The 27271-nt window shown below is 40.0% G+C and overlaps 1 protein-coding gene across 1 annotated transcript in view; it reads right to left on the bottom strand.

The window, feature by feature from the left end:
• PDGFC (platelet derived growth factor C) overlaps positions 1-2324 on the bottom strand; it is a 206955-nt gene extending 204631 nt beyond the window's left edge. Inside the window, exon 1 of the mRNA XM_025921706.2 lies at positions 1347-2324. Within this exon, the coding sequence (XP_025777491.1) occupies positions 1347-1464 (118 nt within the window). The 5' untranslated portion in view covers positions 1465-2324. The remainder of the gene's footprint in view (positions 1-1346) is intronic.
• Positions 2325-27271: the final 24947 nt, after the last annotated feature.

The following is a 27271-nucleotide window of genomic DNA, read 5'->3' as shown; positions in this document are numbered from 1 at the left end:
TGATAATGTATATTTACTGCACATACAGCAAATACCAAACAATGTCTACAAAAATCCCAGGAATGCTTATTTAATCTATCTCTGTACTCTAAAACTTTCTGTGCTTTCTTAAAGATGAACACTTTCAGAGAGTTTAAATGCAAAGTTGAAGTTTTAAAACACCCCAATACATAAAGAAAAAGTTGCTGTGACTTAAAAACAGAGCGCACACCATTCTGATTTTCTAGGTACGCTGCTTGTGTTCCTTTCGCCTGGTTAATAAAGTGACAGCATCCTTGCATTCTGAATAGATGGCATCCAAAGCAGTAAAAACATGCACATTTCTTTTCAAGTAAAGTTAAGAGCCACCACTTGTAAACAGGGTATTTAATATTCTAATTTTAGACAGCCTACATTAACATTGTGGTTTCATGGGCAGTATAAAATTTCTATTTACAAAGTATTCTCAAAAATGACTTCATAATGGTAGATCAAGAGAAAAAGAGTTTAGAAATTGAATGATGTAAATCATATGGGGTTCAGAGGCTAAGCAAATTACACACCCTGACGCTGCCCTGGCTTTATGAAAGGAGCCTTTCTCCAGCTCTGTGCAATCCCAGCCCAAGGGAACTTGCATCTGAGAGTTTTCTAAACATTTCAGGTACACTTGAAAGCTGAAAGTAATTCTCATTTCCTATGCAGGATTAAGTCGTTTCCAGCACACACAAAATAGCAGTCATTCACCGACACATATAAAAACACACACCAGAAAGGTAAGGACTTCAGAGTACAAAGGCACATTTAAAAAAAAAAAAAAAAAACAGAGCGCAAGAGAAATACATATTTAACTCTCCCCAAAAACGTCCACACGGCCTCTTGACCTGTGTATTTCCTATCTACGTACTGATTAACTGATGCCTTTCCACTTCGGGTGCTTCAATTAATGCAGCTGATAGATTTCCTCAAACATCCCCCTCCCCATGAAAAAGAAAAGCTGAGAAAAGTCAAACATGCCAAGACTCATTCATTTTGGACTCATTTTTAGAGGCAGTTCTTGAACTTATAACTCTGGCAATGAAAGGTTCTGCAATGTGCGTTTGAACTGACGTTCACAATCGCTCCCAGAATGTCCTCTCTAACTGAGCCAGCAGTGGCACTCACGTTGCCCTGTTACAGCTTTGTGGCAGCTCCCGAAGCTGCAAACTGCACGTAACCTCCTCAAGCCCATGCCAATGAACGCAGCGCGTGTTTGCATGGAGAGACGATAATACCCTCGCAGGCTGGTGTACATCACACACTAACGCACAATGCCAACGTAACACATACAGCGAGAAACAAGAAGGGGGAGAAGGGGGGGAAAGACTCACCGTTCTGTTCCTTGTTGCTGGAGTACTGGAATTTACTACTCAGGTTGGACTCAGCCTGAGTCCCGTGTCTCTGGCCGGCCAGGGCAGATGTCAGCAGGAGAAGCCCGAAGAGGAGCATTTGGCTGACTGGGGCGAGAACTCACTCACGGCGGGCACTTTGGAAGCAGCTACTCCTGAGTCTCTTTCACCACCGCCAGGGGAAGGCTGCACTGGGGTGGAAGCGCCGAGCCTGCTCTGGCAGCAAGGAATCGCAGGGTAGTTTCCACATAATCCCATCCAAAACTTTTTCCTAGAGTCCTCTTCTGTGTCTCCAGTTTTTGAAAAGGATCAAAGCAAAACCTGGACCTGAACCAGTTTCCCAAGGTTTAAACAAATCCTGAGCTGTGCCGAAGTGGTGGGGGTGGGGGTGAAGGCGAGGGAGGAAAGAGGGGGTGGGGACGCGGGGGAGCCGGGGGAGCGGCGAGAAGTCACCAGCAAGTTGCTGGGAGCACCTGTCAGTTCGGGGGACAGGACAGAGGCGAAAACTCAAGGGTCGAGCGAAGCCAGCCCGAAGCCAAGTCGGCGGCGAGCAGTTTCTGATCAATAACAAAGCTGCCAATAGATGCGCTCTCCGGGCGCCCCTCTCCCCCGCCCCACCCCCACCCCCGAAGGGGGAGGGGGAAGAAACAAGGCTAGGGCGCCGCGGCGGGTCCCCGGGGCCGCGGAGCCGGAGCGAGGCCGGGGGGGCTCCGGGCCGAGGCCGCCCCGGGCGCCAGCGGAGGGAGGCCGCTGGGCTCCCGCTCCCCAGCCCGGCGCGCAGCCTGCGCCCGGTCCCGACCGCCGCAGCAGCACGGATCCCGGCACCTGGCTGGAGTTTTCCGCGACCAAAGTTCACCTTGTTTGGGTGCGTCCCCCGCTCCTCGAAGCCAAGGGAAATTCGGCAGCTCGGGGTCACCGCGGGGCTCCAGTCGTACCCGGTCCCCTCCCCCCACGCCTCGGGCTCCGCGCAAACCTCGGGGCTCCGCGCGGCGTCTCGGCACCGGGGAGAGAGAGAGAAGGCCGGCGGCCCAAGGCTCCGGCTTGTCCCCTCCCCTTCTCTACCTTCCCCCAGCCGGCGGCAGTCGGGAGGAGGGGGCCGTGGGCAGAGCCCGGGCGGAGCGCGCGGCTGGCGAGCGGGGGAGGCTGAGCCGCTCTCCCGCGGGCGGCCGCAGGGGCGGGCGAGGGTCGGCGCCTCCGGGAGGGGCAGCCCCGGGCCGCGTCCGCTCGCGCCGACTCGGGCCGCCAACTGGCGGTCCAACAGGTGCTGGCACAGACAGGGGGTGCTGCGGGGCTCGCTGCAGACAGGACCTAAACCGCCCAGGCGAGGAATGCAGCCGGAGCGGCCCCTGGTTTCCTTCCCCCGGGACACCCCTAGCCCCAAATAAAGAGCAAGATGGGTGGCGAAGGGTACTGCAGACGCAAAACTGAGTGCAGAAGAACTTCCTGCAACTCTCCCTCGTCCCCCGCCCCCCGTGGTCGTGACTCGTCATTAATTTCCGAGGGGATCCCCGTAACCAAAGGCTTGGCCAGAGTTTCTGGACCGGAGGAAGAAGGGAAATTAGATTTCAAAGATTTCCCTTCAGTTGCCAGCTCTCTGAAGCGAGATGGAGAGAAGAAAAGTAAAGACAAACAGCCAGCACATTAACAGCAACATTCATTCATTTCGCAAACACTGTTATTTGTTGACCGCCTACTGTGTCAGGCACTGTTCTAGGAGCTGGGGCGGCGGTAGTGAAAACACAAGAAAGTTTCTGTTCTCCGGAAGCTTGCATACTAGTTGAACTTCATTAAATTAATATCAAGAGAGTCCCGTGGCAAGCAAATCATCACAAATGGCACCCTGCCTCTTGTTAAATTAAGTCCATGCAAACAATTTGGCCAGGTATGGTGTTCCACGGGGGGGGGGGGCTGGAAGAAAGGATATAGCCTTAAGGTATATGCTGAAATATGCGTGGAGTCTCAAATGGCTCTTTTTCAGGAGACCCTTTCTGGCCTTGCAAGGCCATCTACTGAGGGTGGAGGAGAGCTGCCCTTTAAAAGGATCCAGGGATGCTTGAGAAAGGCACGTTCACCGATAGGACCAAACCAGGAGCTGACCTTCCTCAGTCATGCTGAAAAGGCCAAGCCCTCTGCCTGTATTTGGACACCCACTGAGACCCACCAACTTGACCTCTCTGCAATATCCTGGTCCTCTTTTTTTTTTTTTTTTTTTTTTTTTTTGCTTCTTAAAATTCAAATAAGCTCAATTCCTCTTTACTCACCTATCCCATTCATTCATTCATTCATTCATTCATTCATTCTTATTTCTTTACCACTTCTGTCTTCACAGTACAAGATATCAAGGCAAATATACAAGGCCCATTCTCTGACTTTAAAGAATTTACAGGTTAGCAGACACAAGGCTTGTTACTTTATGCACTTCAGCATCTCCCCAACATGACAGTGAATCCATATTTGCATGATAAATATGTTCCAAAACTACTTTGTAGATTTGGGGGGGAGGGGTGTTCCCAATTTTAATAACATAATGAGACTTGTTATATAAAAGACATGCTTTGGGGCGCCTGGGTGGCTCAGTCGGTTGGGCATCCGACTTCAGCTCAGGTCACGATCTCGCGGTCCCTGAGTTCGAGCCCCGCGTCGGGCTCTGGGCTGATGGCTCAGAGCCTGGAGCCTGTTTCCGATTCTGTGTCTCCCTCTCTCTCTGCCCCTCCCCTGTTCATGCTGTGTCTCTCTCTGTCTCAAAAATAAATGAACGTTAAAAAAAAAAATTAAAAAAAAAAAAGACATGCTTTATGAGTGTGTTTTCATCTATTTGTAATAAAACTAATTACTAATTTGTAATTAAGCCTTCTAACTTTGTAAGTTAATTTTCTAATCAGGATTTTTCTAAATGAGGCTGTTAAATGTCCTTATAGTTGACATTTCTTGACCACCCACAGAGTGTGTGTGTGTGTGTGTGTGTGTCTGTGTGTGTCTGTGTGTGTCTGTGTGTGTCTGCAGATTTAATCCATTTGCTCTCATGAGATTATAAGGGTGATGACTACTCTTTATTTTGTATCATTTCATATTGGCTAGAACAGTGCCTGGCTCAGGGGGATAATAAATAAACACTCTTGACTGACTGACAGTTTTCTTTATTGGAGTCACTTACATTCTCCCTGGAATTTCAGCATGAAGGTTGTATTTGAAAAGTTACAGATGATCTAGAATAATACTCCACCTCTGCGTTTCACCTCATCCATATTCTACAGATTGATTTGACAATCACCTTATAAATAAAGCCAGCCAGGTGCTCCTGCATGACCCCTAGACAAAATCACGTTCACATCAACTGGTTTCCTTTCAATGTACTTGCATTGTTGTTCCTTGTACTGCCCTTGCCCTTGGCATAGTTGATTCTTTTAACACTTTATCCTCTGCCTGTCTTCCTGCTCCATTTTGCTTATAAACCTTTCCTAGAAAAGTGGGGCCCTTGCATTGAAAGTCAATTTTATGTAATCCAGAGTCTGCACAATTACTGAACAATATATTTTGAATGAATATGGCTTTGTTTTGGCCTAAGGCATTTTCCTTGAGGAAAGGCATCTGTTCCGCCAACCAAGAGAAAATAATTGCAAACATTCTTTGTGGTTTTCATGTTTTCTTAAACCTTAGGAAGGAGTGCCCATTCAGGCTGAATGCATGAACACTGTTACCTACAAATTCCTATTGAAGAACATGGTAGAATGTACTTGCTTATTAACAATAGTAATTTGGGGGAGGGAGAATGGGTGTCACTATTAATTTTTTTTTAAGTGAAATAAGATCTAAAGCAAATTACTCATGTAGCTAGTCATGTGACACCCAGGAGGGCAAGAACCATAGGGATATATTTTTGCCTCAGAAAATCAAATATTACAGGTTTTCTTGCTCTGTCTTCTTCTGATTTGATCCAAACACACACACACACACATAGGTATATATACAAAATTATTTTACAATTTTTCCCAGAACTCTAACTTTTCAGCATTTTAGTGGCATATAATTGAGCGTGAGTTTCTGAAGTTCGGAAATTTCTGATCTACCTAAATGCCCACTGTGTTTCCAGAATGACAAGCAACACTTACATCTGCATTTAAATGAGGCCTGGGGCTGGAGGTATTATTAGTAAGGAAGTAAATGCCCATAGATCATAGCAGAAATAAAGATTGTCATATGATGTTTTTTTTTTTTTTTTTTCCTTTTAGAGAGAGAGAGAGAGAGAGTGCAGCAGAAGGGGAAAGGGGCAGAGAGAGAGAGAGAGAATCTTAAAAGCAGGCTCTATGCTCAGCACAAAGCCCGATGCAAGGCTTGATCCCATAACCCTGGGATTATGATCTGAGCCAAAATCAAGAGTTGGACGCTCAACTGCCTGAGCCACCCAGGTGCTCCAAGAGTGTTCTAGAAAACAATATATAGTAGTCTCTCCTAGAGTCACCCTTTTCTCTATTTTCTCCAACTACCCCCATCTTGAGAAATGCATTGGGGCGCCTGGGTGGCGCAGTCGGTTAAGCGTCCGACTTCAGCCAGGTCACGATCTCGCCGTCCGGGAGTTCGAGCCCCGCGTCAGGCTCTGGGCTGATGGCTCAGAGCCTGGAGCCTGTTTCCGATTCTGTGTCTCCCTCTCTCTCTGCCCCTCCCCCGTTCATGCTCTGTCTCTCTCTGTCCCAAAAATAAATAAAAACGTTGGAAAAAAAAAAAAAAATTAAAAAAAAAAAATTAAAAAAAAAAAAAAAAGAAATGCATGACTTTGCTCTAGATATCTAGGATATATTAATACTCTGTTTTTCTAACCTAAAAATTGTAAAACACACTATTGATTAAATTTTACTTTTAGATCAATCACCCTTTACCTGCCCGTGTAACAACTGTTAATCTGAGAAAGACCTGCTCACTGTGGCAAATGGTAGAGGGTTGAGCTAAGGCCCTGCACTTTTTGATTTTTACTTTTCTGGGGAAGGGAGTTGGGAGGTAGGAAATTAGAAGTATGTGGCCAAGGAAACGGGTGACAAGAACTGGCCTTTGGGTGACCCTCTGTGGCTTTTCCCATTGAAGTAAAGCTGCAGTTTCCTTTTTGAAACCATGGTTGAGTACGCAAAGATATTTTTCAAAATCTCAGAAGTGCTTGTCTGACACAGAATTCAGAGGGAGTACGTAGCCAGAAACAGCCCCAAAGAAAGGAGAGGCCTGGTGACCTTTGAACCACCACAACAGAAGATCATTTTACCGAGAGATGGGACAGCAGGGACTTAGTCTGGCTTTACCACTACCAGACGGTACAACCTCGATCTAGAAATCCTCTCTTTCCCTTTTCTTTACATAAGAAATTTACACCAGATTCTGTCTCAATCCTCTTACTGTTCTAGAATTCTCTGATTCTCTGAGCTATTAGAGATAATGATAGCAAAACTTTTTTTTTTTTTTTTTAACTTAATTGTGCTTCTGTGGTAATACATGGCTAAAACAATGGTTTCTTAGCCTCAACTCCAAAGGTGTCTTGGTGGCTGGCAAGAGATGATGAAAGGGTTCTTCTCCCTAAACTTGGCCAATCAAGGTAGACCTCTTTCATCTGTTACGAGTAGAGTTTGGAAAGACAGGTTCTACTGATAAACAAAAAGAGAAGGAGTAAAAAAGAGTTTGGAAATCAATGACTAATGCAAGTATCAGGAATTTTATTGATTTCAAGAAACCTAAATAAATTATGTATAGGTATCCGCGTTTCAATTTTTAATATTTGCTTGGTATGATGATAACAATATGAAAAGAGGCAGAGTGTGGTTTCAAAGTAAAGAAGAATAGTGATAGCACATGAGTGAGTTGTAAATAATAAGGAAATAATATTGGTATTAGCCAAGAACAGATGGCCGATCTCCTACTGTTCTGTAGAGTCAGTGAGAATGTGAGACAATCCTGAGAGCAAGGGGCATCCCCTAAACATGTGGGCAGCAAACTAACACTGTGTTTGGTCATATCCTCCACTCAATAAGATGTCATTCTTCTCTCCCTGGAATCATGTATAGGATATGAAGGCTGCTGTCCGCATTGTGACAAATCATAGGAAAGAGGTCATGGCCCAGTTACAGATCCTCCTTTCTCAGATAGCGACCCTCTTATTTCAAAGGTCATGGGAGAAGAACCCTTTCACTTTGTGATCATTGTTTCACATAGAGACCTTTCCTTGGCTAACAGCCTTGACAAAGGAGGTGGATAGACTCAGTACACTACTTAACGAACATTTTAGAAATATCATTGCTTCTAAAGCTCAAGATGGTTCAAAAGATTTTCTTACTCATTTCTCAGTGTTACTATTTGCTCTTTGTGATCTTTACAGTAAGAAAGATACTTGTCCTCTTATATCCTAAAACCTTGCAACATGTTAAGGCATCATTTTATATTCCCAAATTTTGTTTTATCAGCACATTTTGCTTTGACATTTTCCTCATCTTCCTGAACCACCTTGTCTCCCTTCTCTTTGTCTGAATCTTCTTTCACCTGTCCTCCATGGAGGATAAAAAAAAAAAAAAAAAAAAACCAGGTTTCCCTCTCACAGGCAGCTCAAAAGATTTATAGTTCAAAAAAGCCAACCAAGAAAATAAAAATGAGGAAAGAATTCTTCAGATTCAAATTTACTTTTTGAAGCACCTATCATGTCCCAGGAACTGTTTGACACCTTCAGATACATTTTCTCATTCAATCTGCCCACCAATCCTTCCAGGATGATCACAGCTTTGCCATTTTACTGTACAGAAACTCAAGCTCTGAGGATGATGAGTTTTCCCAGGGTGACACTATCAATGACAGGTACAGTCACCATTTGATTCAGGTCTTCCCCTTTCTACTCCAGGGCTTTTCACCCACTTAGGCCCTGGACTGGGGGCGAAAACATTCTGATTGAAGCTGTCTTACCTTTCTCCTCTAGGTTTCCTCCACAATGGCGGTCTTTCCCTATGTTTAACTTGAGGTGTACTTTGGGATCTGTAGATGAATTTTCCCATGTGTTTGAGAACACTAATGTAACACTAGACAGCTATCTTTCTAGAACAGCCTAAGTAAAATATTTGAGCCAGAGTGAATACGGGTTACTTAAGCAGTGGTAGTGACTAAGGCATCTGATAGCTGGCCTTGGGGCGGAAGCCCACCCAAAGTGTGGGCTAGCATGAGTATCCTGTTTATCCAGGCCAAAGTTAGTCATCCAGCTAATGCCTTAGCCTAGACCATCTGTGGGCAGTTATTTCAGAGAATCCATCTCCTTGTCTTTGAGGACAAAGGGAATAAATTATCATTCTTCCTTTCCTACTCATGATTGCTCCTGGATTAAAGCATCAGGGTTGAGAAGAAATACACTGTTTTCCCAGTGGCTCCCTTTGAAGAATCACTTTATGATTAACTAGAGATGTCAGAGACTAGGCCTTTCTTATTTACAAAATTCCTATATGTATCCCCCCCATGTGTTTCTAATTTACAATTCCTGGTTCTATGGGTTTTTTAAGCCATAAGGTGAGGCAAATTAGCATTTTCATTGATAATTTTACAAAGGTATTTTTAGATTAGTTGGAATTATTCAGAGTAGAAAGATTGCTCCAAGAAGTAACCAGTGACTTGTTAAGCCCTCACGCAAGCAAAAGGCTTCAATTGAAATTCTAATTCCTTAGATAAATTCCATTTGTATCTGAAAGGCTATACCTTGTGCAGGACCCCAGTTTGTATCCCACTGGATAGTAAGTAGAAAAACATTCTTTAGTTTCCTTTCTTTTATAAATGGCTTTTAAACACACATAAAAATGGAATAATGTGAGAATTGGCTAATTATTATAACTACAATTACTCATATTTATTGAGGTGAATGATAATATGATGAATCCATAAAAGTGGTATTTTAAGAATTCAAAGCACTTCCTAATATATTTTTCTTTCGGCCTATCTAGATTTCTGTTTGAAGATTATTATCACAGTTTACCCCCCACTTTCAAAATCCTCAGCCCTGCCAAGGGGAAGAAAGATTCTCATTCCTGAGAATCTAGTCTGGTATAGGAATGACTGGTCACCTATTCTGTGAACTAGAGCAGCCTACATACTTTCGTTTTACGTTGTGTGGAGCTGTTGATGTCACATTATTAACTTTTTTTTTTAATGTTGATGTGTTTATTTTTGAGAGAGACAGAGAGAGAGAGAGGGACGGAGAGAACATGAGTGGGAGAGGGGTAGAGAGGAAGAGCGAACCCCAATCCAGCTCCATGCTGTCACCGCAGAGCCTGATGAGGTCATGACCGGAGCTGAAATCGGGAGTTGGAGGCTTAACTGACTAAGCCAACCAGAGGCCCCAATTAACTTTTCTTTTTTTAATATTCACAATGAAGTACTCCACAAGGGGATCCTCTGCTTATTAAACAACTGATAAATTAACAACTCTATGAGTAAATATTAATACAAGTCCCATTTTAAAGATGAGAAAATGGGGTGTGTGGATGGTCCAGTTGGGTAAAGCAGCCACCTCTTGATTTCAGCTCAGATCATGATCACAGGGTTGGTGGGATGGAGCCCTGTGTTGGGCTCTGCGCTGACAGTGTGCACCCTGCTTGGGATTCTCTCTCTCCCTCTCCCTCTCTCTCTGTCCCTCCCCTTCATGCTCTCTCTCTCTCTCTCAAAATAAATAAACTTTTAAACAAACAAACAAATAAATAAATAAATAAAGATGAGAAACTGAGCCCCGGAAAGGTTTGGTAACTTGCCAAAGGTCATACCATTTACAAGTATTGAAGCCAGAATTTGAATGCAGGTAGTCAGTCCAGAGCTGGCACTTTTTTTTTTTTTAATTTTTAAGGTGCATTTATTTTTGAGAGACGGAAAGAAACACAGTGCGAGGGGGGTGGAGGGGGGCAGTACAGAAAGAGAGGGTGACACAGAATCCGAAGCAGGCTCCAGGCTCTGAGCTGTCAGTACAGAGCCCGCCGCGGGACTCAAACCCACAAACTGTGAGATCATGACCTGAGCCGAAGTCAGATGTTTAACCGACTGAACCACCCAGGCGCCCCAGAGAGCTGGGACTTTTAACCGTTATGTTCTCATGCTCCCCATCTCATCTAGCACAACGCTGGGTTTGTATTGTCTCAAAAAATACGTTTCAAACTTATTAAATGTACATTTATATTAAGCATTCGGTGTTTATTTTATAACTCCACACAACCCCAGTCATAAATACGTAACTTAAAATTCTATTGCCAACAACAAATAGTAAATCATTCTGATTTTGCCTGACATCAAAAGGACGGTGCTCCAAGCATACAGGAACTAAGCACTTAGTCAATGAAAATGTCACTGTGTTTTAGACTGAATACCCCTTTTAGTGGCTATAGAAATGAGAAATGAATCTTCTGAAACTATATGAAGGAAAAAAGGATCTGTTGCCCTTATCCTTAGCAATAAAACTTTGCCATAAAATCACCATTAACGTGTTGCTGGTGCTGACAACCTATGATGAAGGAAGCGCATAATGTGTATTCAAATAAGTTTCTGAAGGACGATAGTAAGAAAAAGCAAAGTTAGTGAGATGACTTACTAGTTTCTTGGTGAAGGTGAAAACTGTAAATAAGAGACACAGTTTCTGTTACCACTAACCTGGAGATGATCCCAGACTTTACAAAACAGCAATCTGTCCCGGACAACAATGCATGCTGTTGGGTCCAAGAAGTTACAAATTACAAAGTAAGTGAAAAGACATTATTGCTACACTCAAGGAGTTCGCCTCACTGTGTGTATCCTATCAAACTTCATTCGCGTTGGAGTCCACCTCAAATGTAATCCTTGTCTTATGGAATTGTCCACTCCCCTACACAAAGGCCTTCCTTCCCACTGCTCTCTGCCTAGTTAACTCTTACCTTCCTTCAAACTATCCTTCTGTAACCAGCTTGATCTATTTAACACATAAATGTGATCACCATCCCATGCTCTACTCTGAAAGTTTTATACCAGTCTGTCTGGTTTTTGGCTGCAGGTAAAATCTATACTCCCATAGGCAGGATCCGCTCTTCCCTACATGCCCAGGTCCCATGTTCTCGGAGTGTGTTGTAGTTCCTGACGACATACTTTACGTACTGGCACCTACTGTCTTTGCTTCTTATTCTCCCTCCACCATGATACATAGCCCAATATAGCATTTATTCTATTATTTTTTACTCTACTTTTTGTCCCCTTTAGCACAACACTTAACCTACTGCGCTTATTAAATAATAATAGCTAACTTTTACTATATGCTAGGCACTATTTTAAGAATTTCACATACATTCATTCCTTTGTCCTCAGGATAAACAAATGAGACAGATATATTTAATAGATTTTGGAGGGGAACAAAGTAAAATGCTTGGAGGCTAAGCAATTTGCCTAAGACCATACATGTGGAAAAGTGACAGAGCTGGGCTTTGAATGTGAGTAGTCCACACTTGACCATCACTTTGCCTCTAATAGAGTTCAAGCAATATTTGGAGACAGTATAGACTCCCACTCATTACCTAAGCACTAAAGTCAGAGATATAAGCTAACATCTTAGCCATTACATTTAAGGAGACATATGCCAGACCTAATATTCACTGTTGGTTATCACCTCATATCACCTAATAGATCACTATTACTATAAACAGATAATAATAGAATCTACCTCAGAAATCAGTGGGAAATAAATGAGACAAAGTACGTAAAGCCTTTGGTACAATGCCTTGCGTATTTTTTCCTGTAGTCAATTGTGTAACCGATTTTCTGAATTATAAAATAAACTTTTTTTTTCTATTTACCATTTCTGACATGTCTTATAGCCAATGTCAAAAGAAACTTGGCAACTATCCTTTTTTTCTTTCCCAAAGGTTGTTATTTTTTTTTTTAATTTTTTTTTCAACGTTTATTTATTTTTGGGACAGAGAGAGACAGAGCATGAACGGGGGAGGGGCAGAGAGAGAGGGAGACACAGAATCAGAAACAGGCTCCAGGCTCTGAGCCATCAGCCCAGAGCCCGACGCGGGGCTCGAACTCACGGACCGCGAGATCGTGACCTGGCTGAAGTTGGACGCTTAACCGACTGCGCCACCCAGGCACCCCTCCCAAAGGTTGTTATTATTTCAATGGGAAATTTTATAATAAATGGTGTCTTAAAAATGAAGATAACACTAAGTAATTTTTTGACTAAGTAAAAAGAATTTTCCCTGTCTCTCTATCTTCTCTCCCTTTTTCATCATCACTACCCACAATATAGGAATATGTCTCTCATCCTTCTAAAAACTTTCCAAGATAAATGTGGATTTCCATGTTTAGCACATCTTTGAAAACTTATTGAGTATAATTAATAAAAATGGGAAGTAGCCAAATGCAAATACTATGATAAATCTTCATAAAAGAAAAATACAGGAAACAGCTACTTCTGACATAATCAGGGTGACTAGAACTGTGTGGAGTTCATTTACTTGTTTGGTTGTGGGTCAAAGTTGGGGATCTTATAAAAGGAAGTCCTAAATTATGGAAAACAGGAGTCAAACTATACTAATCTTTAAGCTCACACCTAAGTTATTCATATAACTTTTTGTGTTTGATGAGCTGAAAAGAAGACCAGGTAGGCATTTTCCAAAATGGCAGAAATGGAGTATCTGTCTGTCTTTTCACAAATACTGTGGTAACATTCATGCCAATATGACAAGGTTATATTCTAAGGCCTGGCAAAGAGCCCATACTCATATTGCCTGACTGGTTTAAATAGAGTTAATTCTTTTTGATAGAGAAATTTTACATAACAGATGGTTCACAAACCTGTGTCTATTTAATAGCCAATCTGTTGTATCCAAGATGTCATCATTTTGGAAAATAACTTCTATGGAAGTATCTTCATAATTTGAAAATATGACATCAAATGAAAATCTTGCTTTTTCTTTTTAGATTTAAAGTCTGTATGTGACAATTTAAAATATGTATATAGGAAAGCATGTGGTTTTGAAATAAGTATTACTGACTACTGCTGCCCGGATAGAGGAAATTTTAAGAGCCACTAACTTAAAATAGGATATGAAGTATTGCTATCTCATGAATATTCCTATGTAGAGTAAATTAATGAAATGACAATTCATTTGTTATCTCATGTATTTTGGACAATTACTTTTACTAAGAAATCTGAGACTTCAGCTCTCTGTTAATATCTTAAAATATAAAGAAACTGTCATGGACTGAATCAAGCATGGCACTTTATGTTTTCTTCCCCTTATCTGGCACCAATGTATTACTTTGAAAAAAGTATACATTCTGAGATTCTATTTTGTGAAATAACTTAATTAATTCATAGTACAGTAATAATGAACTTCCTTAATGAGCTCAGATAAGATACAATTACTTTAATGATTCTTCAAACTCATAAAAATTGCTTCTATTTACTGTGATATAAAAATGCTGTTTCTGATGATATCTCTCCTTTATCCCTTGGTAGATGTCTCTGATACATGTCATATGCTTAAATGCATTTGCAGCTGACATAGTATAGAGTTTTCAACCACTGCTCCATTTAAAGGTCCCTGGTGAAATGGATCAGACACTAGGTTTCATAGGAGAAAGTGAGTCTTCATTAGTAATCTAATTTTGAAAGTTTTAAAAACGTTTCAAAACACAGCAAATTGTTAGTCCACACTGTAAATTTATTTAGGCATCTTGGTAAAATGATAAGAGCTCACAATCAGAAATTCTAAGTTCTACCACAATTAGGTGACTTTAAATTAACTTTTTGAGTCCTCAGCTTCCATCGCTGAAAAAATGTACGTTTACCTGACTGATATCAAGATTCTTTCCATTTTGAACATTTTCTGATTCATATCCAATTCTTTTCTTTCTACTAGGAAACATATAGATTCTCATTCTTGTATTCTCATATTTACTTCTCAAAGATTCTTTTTTCTTTGGAGGAAAAACAACGTTAGTCCAGAGAGCTTCTTCTACGTAGCAGGATATCCCATTAAGCTGTTATTGTTTCTTAAAGACATTTCTATCTGGGCCTTGCAGACATTTCTGGCCAGAGACAGAGTATAGATGAGGGTAAAATGATTATAAAATTTTTAAAAAAACAAAAACTTAGGAGGAAAGAAAAGAAGAAAATAAGAAGCTCTCAAGGGAAGAAGACAAAGTTCTTATAATTAACGTTTCCATTTGTTTAGAAAAATCTGTTTTTCAGGGCGCCTGGGTGGCTCAGTCGGTTAAGCGTCCAACTTTGGCTCAGGTCACAATGTCACAGTTCATGAGTTCGAGCCCCAAGTTGGGCTCTCTGCTGACAGCTCAGAGCCTGGAGCCTGCTTCAGATTCTGGGTCTCCCTCTCTCTGCCCCTCCCCTGCTTGCACCCTATCTCTTTCTCTCTCTCTCTCTCTCCCCCTAGAATAAACGTTAATTAAAAAAAAAAAAAAAGATATATTTTAGGGGTGCCTGGGTGGCTCAGTTGGTTAAGCATCCGACTTCGGCTCAGGTCATGATCTCTCAATTCATGAGTTCCAGCCCCAAGTTGGGCTCTGTCCTGACAGCTCAGAGCCTGGAGCCTGCTTCAGATTCTGTGCCTCTCTCTCTCTCTCTCTCTGCCCCTCCCCTGTTCATTCTCTCTCTCTCTCTCTCTCCCTTTCTCTTTTTCTCAAAAATAAATAAAACATTAAATTATTTTAAAAAATCTATTTTTCAAATTGTTCTTCAAATGTTTAACAATGTAGGATTTTAATATTGCCTTTGGTCAGCATCTTTTTATATAAATATAAGTTGTCAAATGACAGCGGCCAATTTCTGGTTTGGCCCGTGCTGGTGGTTCCACAGTAGCAAGACTCTGTTGTTTGCACACCACAGAGTCCTGTAAAAGGATATTGATTGATGGCTCTGTATATTCTATACATATGCAAATTATATTTGCATTAATATGAATATATTCTAGATACAAAGGGAAATATTTCTTTTATAATTATATAATAATATAATATGAATATGAATATTTTATACATTTAAAGGTAACTTTAAAACACTACAATTAAAACTTATTTCATGATGTTCTGCCACGGATTTGTTCTTCGTCTTTCTACGAATATAATATCGTGTTGTTATTCACACTGGTAACACCGGGAGGCACATAGAGGAGACTCTGCATCTGTTACTATGGTAACTATTAGACATATTTTAAAGGAGAGAAACCATCATGTATGCATAAATGTAAAATATTACTGTCCACCATTTTATAATTGTTGTAGGGAATTAGACCTCAAATTTTAAAGTCATATGCTTCCTATTTTTCTTCTCAAGGAACATATCATTTGTTGCAATGATATAAAATAGCTGAGTTTTAAGGACAGTAAACCACAGCTTCTGTTTTTCTCTAAAAATATTTAAATTATTGTTAAGTACTTAGGCTCTAGAGATGCTTGATCTGGCTCAAATCACAGCTCTGCCACTTATTTGTTTATTCTAACCTATAACATGAAAAAAATCATAAAAAGAAATTGGAATATGTGATGGATATGTTTTAGTTGAATACACTGACCAAAATCAGGTTTAAAGAATGAGGAGACAGAGATAAATTTATCTTGTAGTATTTACTTGATTAAAGTGTCACTATTAAGATCTTAGAAAGATATTCCAGCCCAGATAGTAAATTATAGTAGTGTATTAATACAGACACTCTCTCTCTGAGCTTGTAATTTCAGTATTTGATTTACCCTTTTTTTTTCAACAAATATTAATGATGACTATCAGGCGCTATGCTAGGTTCTGGAAGACAATTGAGAGTGGATTGAGAAAAAAAAAAAGGACCCAAGATGAAGCCCTGAAAATCTCTAATACGTAGACTTTGGGTAGAGAAGTACAACTGAGAAAAAGAGACTTAGAAGAGCCAATTCTTTGAGTATAATAAAACAAGAGATGCTGTCATGAAAGCTGAGAAGAAGGAATTCATTCACGGGCCAGAGGTATGGAAGGCAGCTAACGGATAGAATACAGCAAAAACAGAAAAGAAGAGGGGTGCCTGGCTGGCTCAGTCCGTTAAGCCTCCAACTTCGGCTCAGGTCATGATCTCACAGTTTGTGAGTTCGAGCCCCGCGTCGGGCTCTGTGCTGACAGCTCAGAGCCTGGAGCCTGCTTCGGATTCTGCATCTCCTCCTCTCTCTGCCCCTTCCCTGCTCATGCTCTGTCTCTCTCTGTCGCTCAAAAATAAACGTTAAAAAAAAGAAAAGAAAAAGGATATATTGATTTGGAAACATGGAAACTCAGTGACCTTGACAAAACTTTTCTTGATAAAGTAATGACAGAATAAAATGAGCTGAAGAGTTAATTGTAGATTACTTTTTAATTGAAAAGAATTCATTGACGTATAATTTAGATACAATTAGTGAATGCATTTTAAGTGGACAATTTAGTGAGTGTTGTCAGATCTATACATTGATGATATGAGACATTTTCATTACTTTTAAAAATTCCTTTGTGCTATTTTGTAGTCCATATATCCTTTTACCCCAGATCCCAGACAACTGCTGACCTGCTTTTTGTCACTAAAAATTAGTTCGCATTTTCTAAAATTTTATATAAACGGAATCACACAGTATGTACTCTTTTGTTTATGACTTCATTAACTCTGCATGATGACTCAAAAATTCATCCACGTTTTTATAAGTAGTGGTTTATTATTTTTTATCGCTGATGCTATTGTATTGTATCATTATACTTATTTACTTATTGGTTAGTGCTTATTTATTCATTTGCATATTGATGGACACTTTGAAAATGTCTAGCTAGTTTTTTTTTTTCTTGCTATGATAAATAAAGCTACTATGGAACATTCATGTAAAACTCTACAAAGGCATATATATCCATCTCTGTTGGATCAATACCTTTGAGTGGAATTGCTAGACTGCATAGTAAATCTATATTTGTTTAGGAAATTGCCAGTTTTTCAAAGTGGTTGTACCATTTCATAACAACACCATCAGTGTGTGAAAGTTCCAATTGTTCCTCTATTGGTATTGTCAATATTTTTAATTTTAGGCAATTTAATGGTCATGTTGTGATGGTTTACTGTGGCCTTAACTTGCATTTCTCTAATGATTGATGATGTTGATCAGCTGCATATTGATATTGGCCATTTAGAACTCTTTTTCTGTGAAGTGTCTGCACAAGTGTTATGGGCTAAATTGTGTCTCATTTATATGTTGAAGTTCTAGCCTTTAGTACCTCAGAATATAGTACCTCTATTTGGAGATGTGATCTTTCAGAAGTGATAAAAATGAGGTTTTTAGGGTGGGCCCTAGTCCAACCTGACTGTTGTTCTTTTAGGGAAAGGAAATTTGGACACACAAAGAGATACCAGACAGATGCACAGGGCGACAATTATATGAAGACACAGTGAGAAGGTGGCCATTTACAAACCAAAGAGAGACCTCAGAAGAAATCATACCTGGCCATATCTTTATATTGGACTTCTAATCTCCAGAACCATGAGAAAATAAATCTCTGTTGCTAAACTACTCAGTCTGTGGTATTGCTATGGATATGAAACCCCATCTCCTATTTGTCTATTTATTAAATAGTAAGAGTTCTCTATTCTAGATAAACATCTTTTATCAGAAATATTGAGAACATTTCCTCCCATTCTGTGGTTAGCCTTTTTCGTTGTGTAACGATATCTTTGCAGAAGACTATGTTTTAAATTTGGACAGAGTCTGATAAATCATTTTTACTTTAGGGTTTTTGTTACAAAGTTTGTAGAGTTTTTTATGTCGTATCTGAGAAATCTTTTTCTCTCAAGGTTAGAAGATTTTCCCCTATGCTTGTCTTCTAGAACTTTTACAGTTTAAGTTTTTATATTTAGGTCTATGGTCCATATCCAGTTAACATTTGGGCACAGAGAAAGGCTAAAAGAAAAAAAAAAATCAACATTTTCCTCAGTATGAATATCTAATTGTTCCAAAACCATTTGTTGAAAAGATTTGATCTTCCCCATTGGATTGTCCTGACACTTTTTTTTTTTTTTTTGACAACCAATTAAACACAATTAAATGTGTTGGTCTAGTTCTAAATTCTTTGTTTAGTTCCCTGAATTTATATTTTTATCCTTATGCTAAAACCACAGTCTTAACTCTTGTAGCTTTGTAGCAAACCTGGAATTCTAGTAGTATAAGTCCTCTCTCTAGGTTTGGACTTTTTCTTGTTTAAATTGCTTTGACTCTTCTACATAATCTGAATCAGTTTGTCAAATTCTTTGCAAAATCTTGCCAGAATTTGAAATAGGATTGCTTTAAAACTACAGATAAATTGGAGGAGAATCAACATGTTAATAGCATCAAATCTTTTAATCCATGAACACATTATTTCCTATTGATTCACATCTTTAGCTACTCTAAGCAATGTTCTGTAGTTTTCAACCTATAGATTTTGTACATACTTGGTGAAATTTTCCCCTAAATATTTCCAGGGTCTTTTTGAATACTATTATAAATGGAATTATATCTTTTTATTTCTTTTTCCAATTGATTTCCTAGTAAATAAAAATAATATTAAGCTTTGATTACTGATCTTGTTGACCTAGGTAAATTGACTTCTTTTTTTTAATGTTTATTTATTTTTGAGAGAAAGAGAAAGCATAAAAGGGTAAGGGGTAGAGAGACATGAAGACACAGAATCTGAAGCAGGCTCCAGGCTCTGAGCTGTCAGCACAGAGCCCAATGTGGGGGTCGAACCCACAAGCTGTGGGAGCATGCCCTGAGCCAAAGTCGGACACTTAACCAACTGAGCCACCCAGGTGCCCACCACTTATTAATTCTAATACCTCTTTTGTAAATTTCTTATGATTTTCTGTGTATACATCATATCATCTTGTTATGGGTTGAACATTTCCCCCAAAAAGATATGTTGAAGTCCTAACTTCTAGTACCTATGAATGTGACCTTATATGGAAATAGGATCTTTGCAGATTCAATTAAGTTAAGATGAGGTCATTAGGGTAAGCCTTAATCCAATATAATTTATTCTTTATAAGAAAATGGACATGTAAAGCCATAGACACACAAGACAACACCATGCGAAGATGGAGGCAGGTATTGGAGTTGAACAAGGAAAAGAATGTCAAGAACTGACCAACACCACCAGAACTAGGAACAAACAAGAAAGGATCTTCTTTCTAGAAGTTTCAGGGGCACCTGAGTGACTCAGTCAGTTGGGTGCCCGACTTTTGATTTCAGCTCGGGTCATGATCCTAGGGTCATGAGATGGAGCCCCATGTAGGGCTGAGAGTGGAGCTTCCTTGAGATTCTCTTTCTTTCTCTCTCTCCCTCTGCCCCCATCCCCACTCGTGTGCTCCCCCTCTCTCTAAAATAAAAATAAAAAAGAAAACAACTAGCTGTTTCAGAGGGACCATGCACCTTAATTTTGGACTTCTAGCTTCCAGAATATTTTTTGTTGTTTTTAGCCACCGAATTTGTGGTACTTTGGTGTGGCAACCCCAGGAAAATAATACTCATCTCTAAAGCAGTTTTATTTTTTTCCAATCTCGAGGTCTTTCATTTCTTTTTCTTGTCTTATTACAGTGACTGAGATAGCCAGTAAAATGTAGAACAGAACTGAGGAGAAGGTACATTCTTGCCCTGATCCTAATCTCAGAAAGTATGTATTCAGACCATTTCAACTCACCATGGTGAGTTTTTATCAGGTTGAGAAAGTTCTCTTCTATTCTTAGTTTGTTGAGAATTTTTTGAATGTTATCAAGTGCATCTATTTAGATAACCATAAAGTTTTTCTCTTATGTTTCTTTAAGATCGTGATAAATTTCAAATGTTAAACCAAAGTTTTCATTACAAGAATAAATCCTACTTTGTCAGGATGTATCATTCTATGTATTTGTTGTCATATTCAATTGGATAATACTGAACTTATAAAAAATATGTTTAAAATTTTTGTGCCTGTGGTCTGCAGTTTTCTCTATTTGGAATGTCTTTACTCGCTTTGGTGTTAATGTAACACTGGCCTTCTAAAGTGGTCTATGTAGGTGAGTGTTCAAACTTGAGAAGTGCATGTATTACACTAATTTGTGAAGGTGATTGATAGTGTAATTTAGGTATTCTACAGATCTTTGGTGATTCTTGTGTAATTCTAGTAAGGGCTCACAATAGCTGATTTACTAACATCCTACAAAACATCACCTTCACCCAAGGAATCCCTTTCAAGGTAAATGAGGTGATATGGTGAAAATATGATATTGGAATACACTGATTTTGACATATTGACATTTCAATAAAATATTGAAAAAGCCTCATAACGACGTAGCTACTAGCTGGAAGTGGATACCTTGTAGGGTTGAGGCTCTGACCTTCAAGATGCCATGTATATTTTAAATCCATGTTCATTATATGGGGCTTTGTCCCCAGTAGCTGCAATATATGGTTTTAGAATCAAGAGTGGAATAAGAGGGGCTCTGCTGGATTAGTAATATTGGTTCCTGAGTGCTTGGCTAGGGGAAATAGTCTACCAGAAACAGTATTAAGAATTCTACAAAAGTGTAACTATCTTCTGATCATATGGGGCTCATCATACTCACATATTAGGGGTAAAGAAAAAGTTTCCCAAACTAACTGGACTAATTGACACTAGTTATCTAAAAGAGATAGGATTGCTACTCCATAATGGAGCAGGAAGTGTTATGTCTGGAATTCAGAAGATTCACTCTGGTGCTTTTTGCTGCTTCCATGGCCCATAATGGCCTGGGCAGGGCAATTGCAGCGACTACTGTTTGATAAGGGCAGAGTAACCACAGGCTACAACCGTAAAGGATGAGATCTGACGTATAGATCTTTCCAGTGGGAAAGCAAACTGGACCACAAGAGGTAATGGCTATGGATGAGAAGTATCTAGAATGGGAGGTAAAGGATGGAGTTGATAAATATCAGTTGAATCATTGACCTCAACAGATGCAGCAGGGACAATATCTGGTTCTACAAATCCTTCTGCTGTAATCCTTTTTATCAGAAAATGTGATAGGCATCACCTTGAAGAAGCAGTGACAGGACAGAGTGAACTTGTCAAGGGGCATGAGTACATCTCAGTGGTGCCTCATCCTTCTCTCAGCCTTTCCAGGATAAACTTCTAACCGCCAGCATATGCAACTTTTTAACTGAGTGTTTTCTTGGTGGTCAGAAATACTCGAAAACCAGAAGTACTGGGGAATTAACCCCCTTAGAAGCAATTCTTAACAAATGTCTAGTGGAAGCTGACGTATAAATATCCCAATTCCTATGCTTCTTAAGTGGACCAACACTGCGACTTGAGTTCAAGCCTTATTGCCTGCTAGAGTTTCGTGGAACCAAGCCACTGACATAATGGTAATTTGCTTGTAAAATGTCCTTATTAGGTCTAACATCTCTATTGCCTTATTGGTGTTTCTTAGGATCACTTTCCAAATAAATTTGTTACACTTTAACCCTTGTCTCAGAGTTTGCTTCTAGGGGAATGTAAACTATGACAATATATCCAGTGCCATGGAAAGAACATCATGGCCTGACTCAGATCACTGGACCCCTAAAACTTCACCAACGTGCCAGGCCTCTGAATCTCTTTAAGCTTTATGGGCCAGCACACATGTTTTTCACTAGGGCATCCAGAGTACTTGCCAATTCCTGTTCAAATCTGATTAATCTGCTGTATCATCTCATATAACAAAGCACTCTTTATTACATATGTCTAATATAAAATTAATATGTGCTATGAGTCCTATATCAAAAGGAGCTATTCAAAATATTTAAAAACATATGCAGCACCTAAATCGACCAAGTACTGGAGCAGATTCAGGGAGGTCCCATGCTGGGCCAGAGGCAAATCTTTATTACTGGATCTCGGAGAAGCCCAGGGGCTCCTGGAGAAGCCATCTGTTGGCCGGTGCACTTGAGAGGTGTGGCTCAAACTGGGCTGAAAGGAAGGACAAAGAGTCTAAGCCTCAATGACATATCAGCCCAAGCTTTGTGCCTGAAGCAAGAACGACTTCTGAAATTTTTAGTCTCGGTTTTTCTAAAGCCAGTTTGAAATGGGTTTTCTATTACCTCTGAGATAAATTATTGTAGCTGCTTTATCACCCTAGCTAGAGTCTAAGAAATCATCCTCAATTCCTCCTATCTCCCTCATAGCTCAGATACTTCCAATGTGATCTTTTAAATATTTCTCCAATTCATCCTCTGCCGTCTAGTCCTCCTATTATTGCTCTATTTAGGGCCCTCATTATCTTTTCCTGAGCTATTTCAGGTGCTTCTTAATTGATCTTGGTGTTTCTTGCCTTGTCTTTCTCAGATTCGCACTTCTTTCCAAATCTGTCTACATCGTTTCCCCTCAAAATCCTTCAACTGTTCTTCTTCACTACGAAGTAATGTGGCATGATCTTCACAAGAGAGCAGGTTGTCAACTTGTTTTCCTTCATCTTTCAGAACCACTGCTTTGGATTCAGTTGCCAGCAATATCAAACTGCACACATTTTCTCCCACACATCAGATCCTTCTCACCTTCATGCTTTTACTTACGAGTTTTCATTCCCCTTTCTCCCCCTGGCTCATGTCCATTTATATATTAAGTCACAGTTCAGACACGATCTCCCTCTAGAAACTTTCACAAACTCTATCGGGGAGCCTGGGTGGCTCAGTTGGGTAAGCGTCCGACTTTGGCTCAGGTCATGATCTCGCAGTTTGTGAGTTAGAGCCCCAGGTCGGGCTCTGCGCTGACAGCTCAGAGCCTGGAGCCTGCTTCGGATTGTGTCTCCCTCTCTCTCTCTGCCCCTCCCCTGCTCACGCTCTGTGTCTCTCTGTCTCTCAATAATAAACATTAAAAAAAAAAAAAAACTTTCACAAACTCTTGTGTTGAGCAAGATGACTCTCCTCTGTGATCCCATAAGAGTTTTTGAATATCTCCATCTCTTCATGTACCACACTGTGTTATAATTATCTGTTTATATATCTTTACCACCCACCCTGATCCCCAAATTTTGAGACAGAGGTTGTGTTGCAAACCAGACATGTGGCAGATGAACGTTAAATGTTTGCGAAGTAAATAAAGGCATATACAGTAAAACCTAGGTTTGCTAGCATAATTTGTTCCAGAAATATGCTTGTCATCCAAAGCCCTCGTATATTAAGGCAAATTTCAAGAACCATTGGCTCAGTTGTGACCGTGTGATGTTCAGTGGCACATACTACTCGTATTGGAAGACGTCGCTCGTTTATCAAGGTAAAATTTATTAGAAATGTTTGCTCACCTTATAGAATACTCAGAGAACAAGTTACTCGCAATCCAAGGTATTACTCTACATGTATGCTCCTCTACTAATATGATGCTCTAAAAAGTATGTTTTGAATCATATTGGTATAGGTGATTGATATCCCAAAACCTCTTTTGAGTATGACAAAGAACTTTTGGATAGATGATTGTTCAAACCTAAATTAGTCATATTAATTTATGGACATAGTTGCATTAGAAGCATAAATCAAAAGGTAAATTATTACCATATCATGAAACTACTAGAAAAGCATTTCTTGAAAGTACATGTAACGAGGATGCAAATTGGAGTTTTATTACCTCCTCAGTCCCCATGTAGCCAATGCAAAAATTGCCAAGAGTGGTTTCTGATCAAATAACAATTGGTGGGTTTCACTCACACAAATAGGAGAAGATTAAAAATATGTTTTTTTGGAAGTTCATGGCATCAAGTCAAATGTTAATAGGCCAAATCTTATGAATGCATCCAGAATCTAATAGATTCCAAATAGGATGTGTATATCATTGAGCTATCACATTCCCTGTTACCGGCATGGTAATGTAGGAAAAACAACTATTTATTTAATTGTTTTACAGTAAATATTTTTTCTTGTAAAATTATACTTACATTCCCACAAATTCTCGCAAACATTTTGTAACTGTTAAAAAAGTATTATTGCTCATTAGATGTATATTAAGAGATCAATAAATATGAGAATGCAGTGAATTCATATTTTAAACATACTAACAAATTATGCCCACATCTTTCCCTTCTCATCAATATTAAGGTGTACAAAAGTTGAGGTAATGCTAATATCATATAATAAGATTGATAGACCAAAATTTAATTCTCACTTTCTATATTGTGCTTAGTTGGTTCATAACTTAAGTTTCATTGACGTAAAAATATGTATTGAAATAGGTTAGCCACTAGAGGGATCACTTCTCTGAAATGAACATTTTATGTAAGAGGTTCCATTAAACATTAGCAAACACTTATTAAAGGCTTATAATGTAGGTCACCCAATACTAAAATGAAGAAAATATGTTGTTTCTCATATATTGAGAGACTTTTGGGGGAACACATTCATAACCACATTTTTATAATAAAATGTAATTCAGTAAAAAAGAAATATAAACAACTGCTGGAACATGGATGAAGGTCCTTGTAACTGATCAAAAGAATACTGAGATCAAACTCTAGAATTGTAGAAGGGTTGGAAAACCACCAGTGGTTCTATTTCAGAAGACAAGCTTAATTCTTAATTTTAGTTTCAACAGTCAAATGTGTCTTCTAGTAAACTTCAATATTCATCTACCCAATGATCCTCTACGGAGTGTCTCTTAGGCGCCAGGCAGGTGCTAGGTACTAAGGATCAGCCAGTGACCCGAAGGTTCCAGATCTGAGCACAGTTGGAACACATAGGCCATGTGTATAAGTCACTTTAGCACCATGTACCAAATCCTGAGAGAAAAAGAGCTGACATCCATAGAACATAGAAAAGAAATTTAATCCAGATTGGGGGGCAGGGATGGCTTTCCCAGAGGGAGGTACTCTGATATAAAGAAGAGATACAAAGAAGAGATATAAAGAAATCACAGGAGATCTTCAGGTAAACATGGGGTGGGAAAGAACTCCAATCAGAAAAAAATATCATATGTTAAGACCTGAAGGCAAGAGGGAATGTGGCTCATTGAGGGAATAGAAACAAAGATATGTGGGGGCGCCTGGGTGGCGCAGTTGGTTAGGCGTCTGACTTCAGCCAGGTCACGATCTCGCGGTCCGTGAGTTCGAGCCCCGCGTCAGGCTCTGGGCTGATGGCTCGGAGCCTGGAGCCTGTTTCCGATTCTGTGTCTCACTCTCTCTCTGCCCCTCCCCCGTTCATGCTCTGTCTCTCTCTGTCCCCAAAATAAATAAAAAACGTTGAAAAAAAATTAAAAAAAAAAAGAAACAAAGATATGTGGAATTACTGGCTCTTGAGGACTAAGGAAGTGGAGGGGTCATCATTAAAAGTGGAGTGGAGCAGAGTTTGCATGCCTAGTCTAGAGGTTGGACTTTGTCCTAGGGGCAAGGAGGAGTAGAACACATGACCTGATTCAAATGGTGTTTTAGAAAGATTAGTAGTTCCCCCCTTATCCTGAGTTTCCCTCTTCAAGGTTTCAGCTGTCTGCAGTCATCCCAGGTCTGGAAGCAGATGACCAAATCATCAGTACATCTATAGTGTCCTAATGCTACGTCACAGTGTCCAGGCCATTTGCCTCCCTTCATCTCATTAGGTAGGCATTTTATCATCTCATATCATCACAAGAAGACAGGTGAATACAGTACAATAAGATGTACAGTAAGATAAGAGAGAGGACACATTCACATAACTTCTATTACAACCTATCGTTATAATTTTTCTATTTAATTATTAGTTGCTGTTATAAATCTCTTACTGTGCTTAAATTATAAATTGAACTTTTTCATAGATATGTATGTATAGGAAACAACATAGCACCTATAGGGTTCAGTACTAGTCATGGTTTTGGGCATCCACCAGGGGTCTTGGATAAGAGAGGATGCTTTATTCCACTTGCAAGGTGCAGACTGAATTAGAGACAGGTCAAGAAGAACAGCAGGTAGATATTTTGGCCCGTACAAAATACAGAAAGATTCATAGATTTCTGAGTGCTCCAGTTTCCCCCCCCCCCACATTTTTCCCATCTCGGTGTCCAGGCCTGGGGACTTAGTTCTAGGGGCTGACTTATAACAAAACAAGTTTTTCCCTGAGCCTCCCTTTCAATCTCTTCCCCGTGCATTCAGGTTCTCTGAATCTCTTTATAAGTGGCCTTTTTGGCCAGTGGCTGCCCTTTCTCCTCTCCCTCGCTCATCCTCCCAGGATAGAGGAGCAGCAGGAGGAGGTAGAACTGAGAATCTCAAAGTCATCTGGTTTCTAGATGGACTATTAAAAAGCAAATCCAGGGGCGCCTGGGTGGCGCAGTCGGTTAAGCGTCCGACTTCAGCCAGGTCACGATCTCGCGGTCCGTGAGTTCGAGCCCCGCGTCAGGCTCTGGGCTGATGGCTCAGAGCCTGGAGCCTGTTTCCGATTCTGTGTCTCCCTCTCTCTCTGCCCCTCCCCCGTTCATGCTCTGTCTCTCTCTGTCCCAAAAATAAATAAAAAACGTTGAAAAAAAAAATTAAAAAAAAAAAAAGCAAATCCAATTTTAAAAGTAAACTTTAATCTCTGGCTAGAACACCTGCAACAATTCGCAGTCCAGTGTTATTCTAAACAAGCATTGCCCTTTCCTTCGTCTTCAAATTATTTTTTAAAATATCCCCTCCATGATATTAACATTTCCTTCCCATCTCCTTGTTTTGTGTCCCAGGCTGGTAGTGGATAGAGAGTGGAGTGTCAACGGTGAAGGATGTGGCCAAGGAGGAGCAAAAGATCTTCCAGCCATACATCAACACAGGAACTAAACTAATGTTCTCAAATAGCTAATGTCCAAAATGTATTACGTTTTTAGTTTAAAAGAAAAAGACGAGAAAGAGGGAACGCTTGCGTATTCTCCTAGGCCGTGCGAAGAATTTCTTCACCAATGTAAATTTGTGAACTCTGTGTGAGTTGTCTGAAGACAGTTGATT

Source organism: Puma concolor, chromosome B1 (assembly GCF_028749965.1).
Source record: "Puma concolor isolate L17-30 chromosome B1, mPumCon1.1.hap2, whole genome shotgun sequence".
NCBI classification, from domain to species: Eukaryota; Metazoa; Chordata; class Mammalia; order Carnivora; family Felidae; genus Puma; species Puma concolor.
This window is presented reverse-complemented; position numbering and strand designations above follow the sequence as displayed.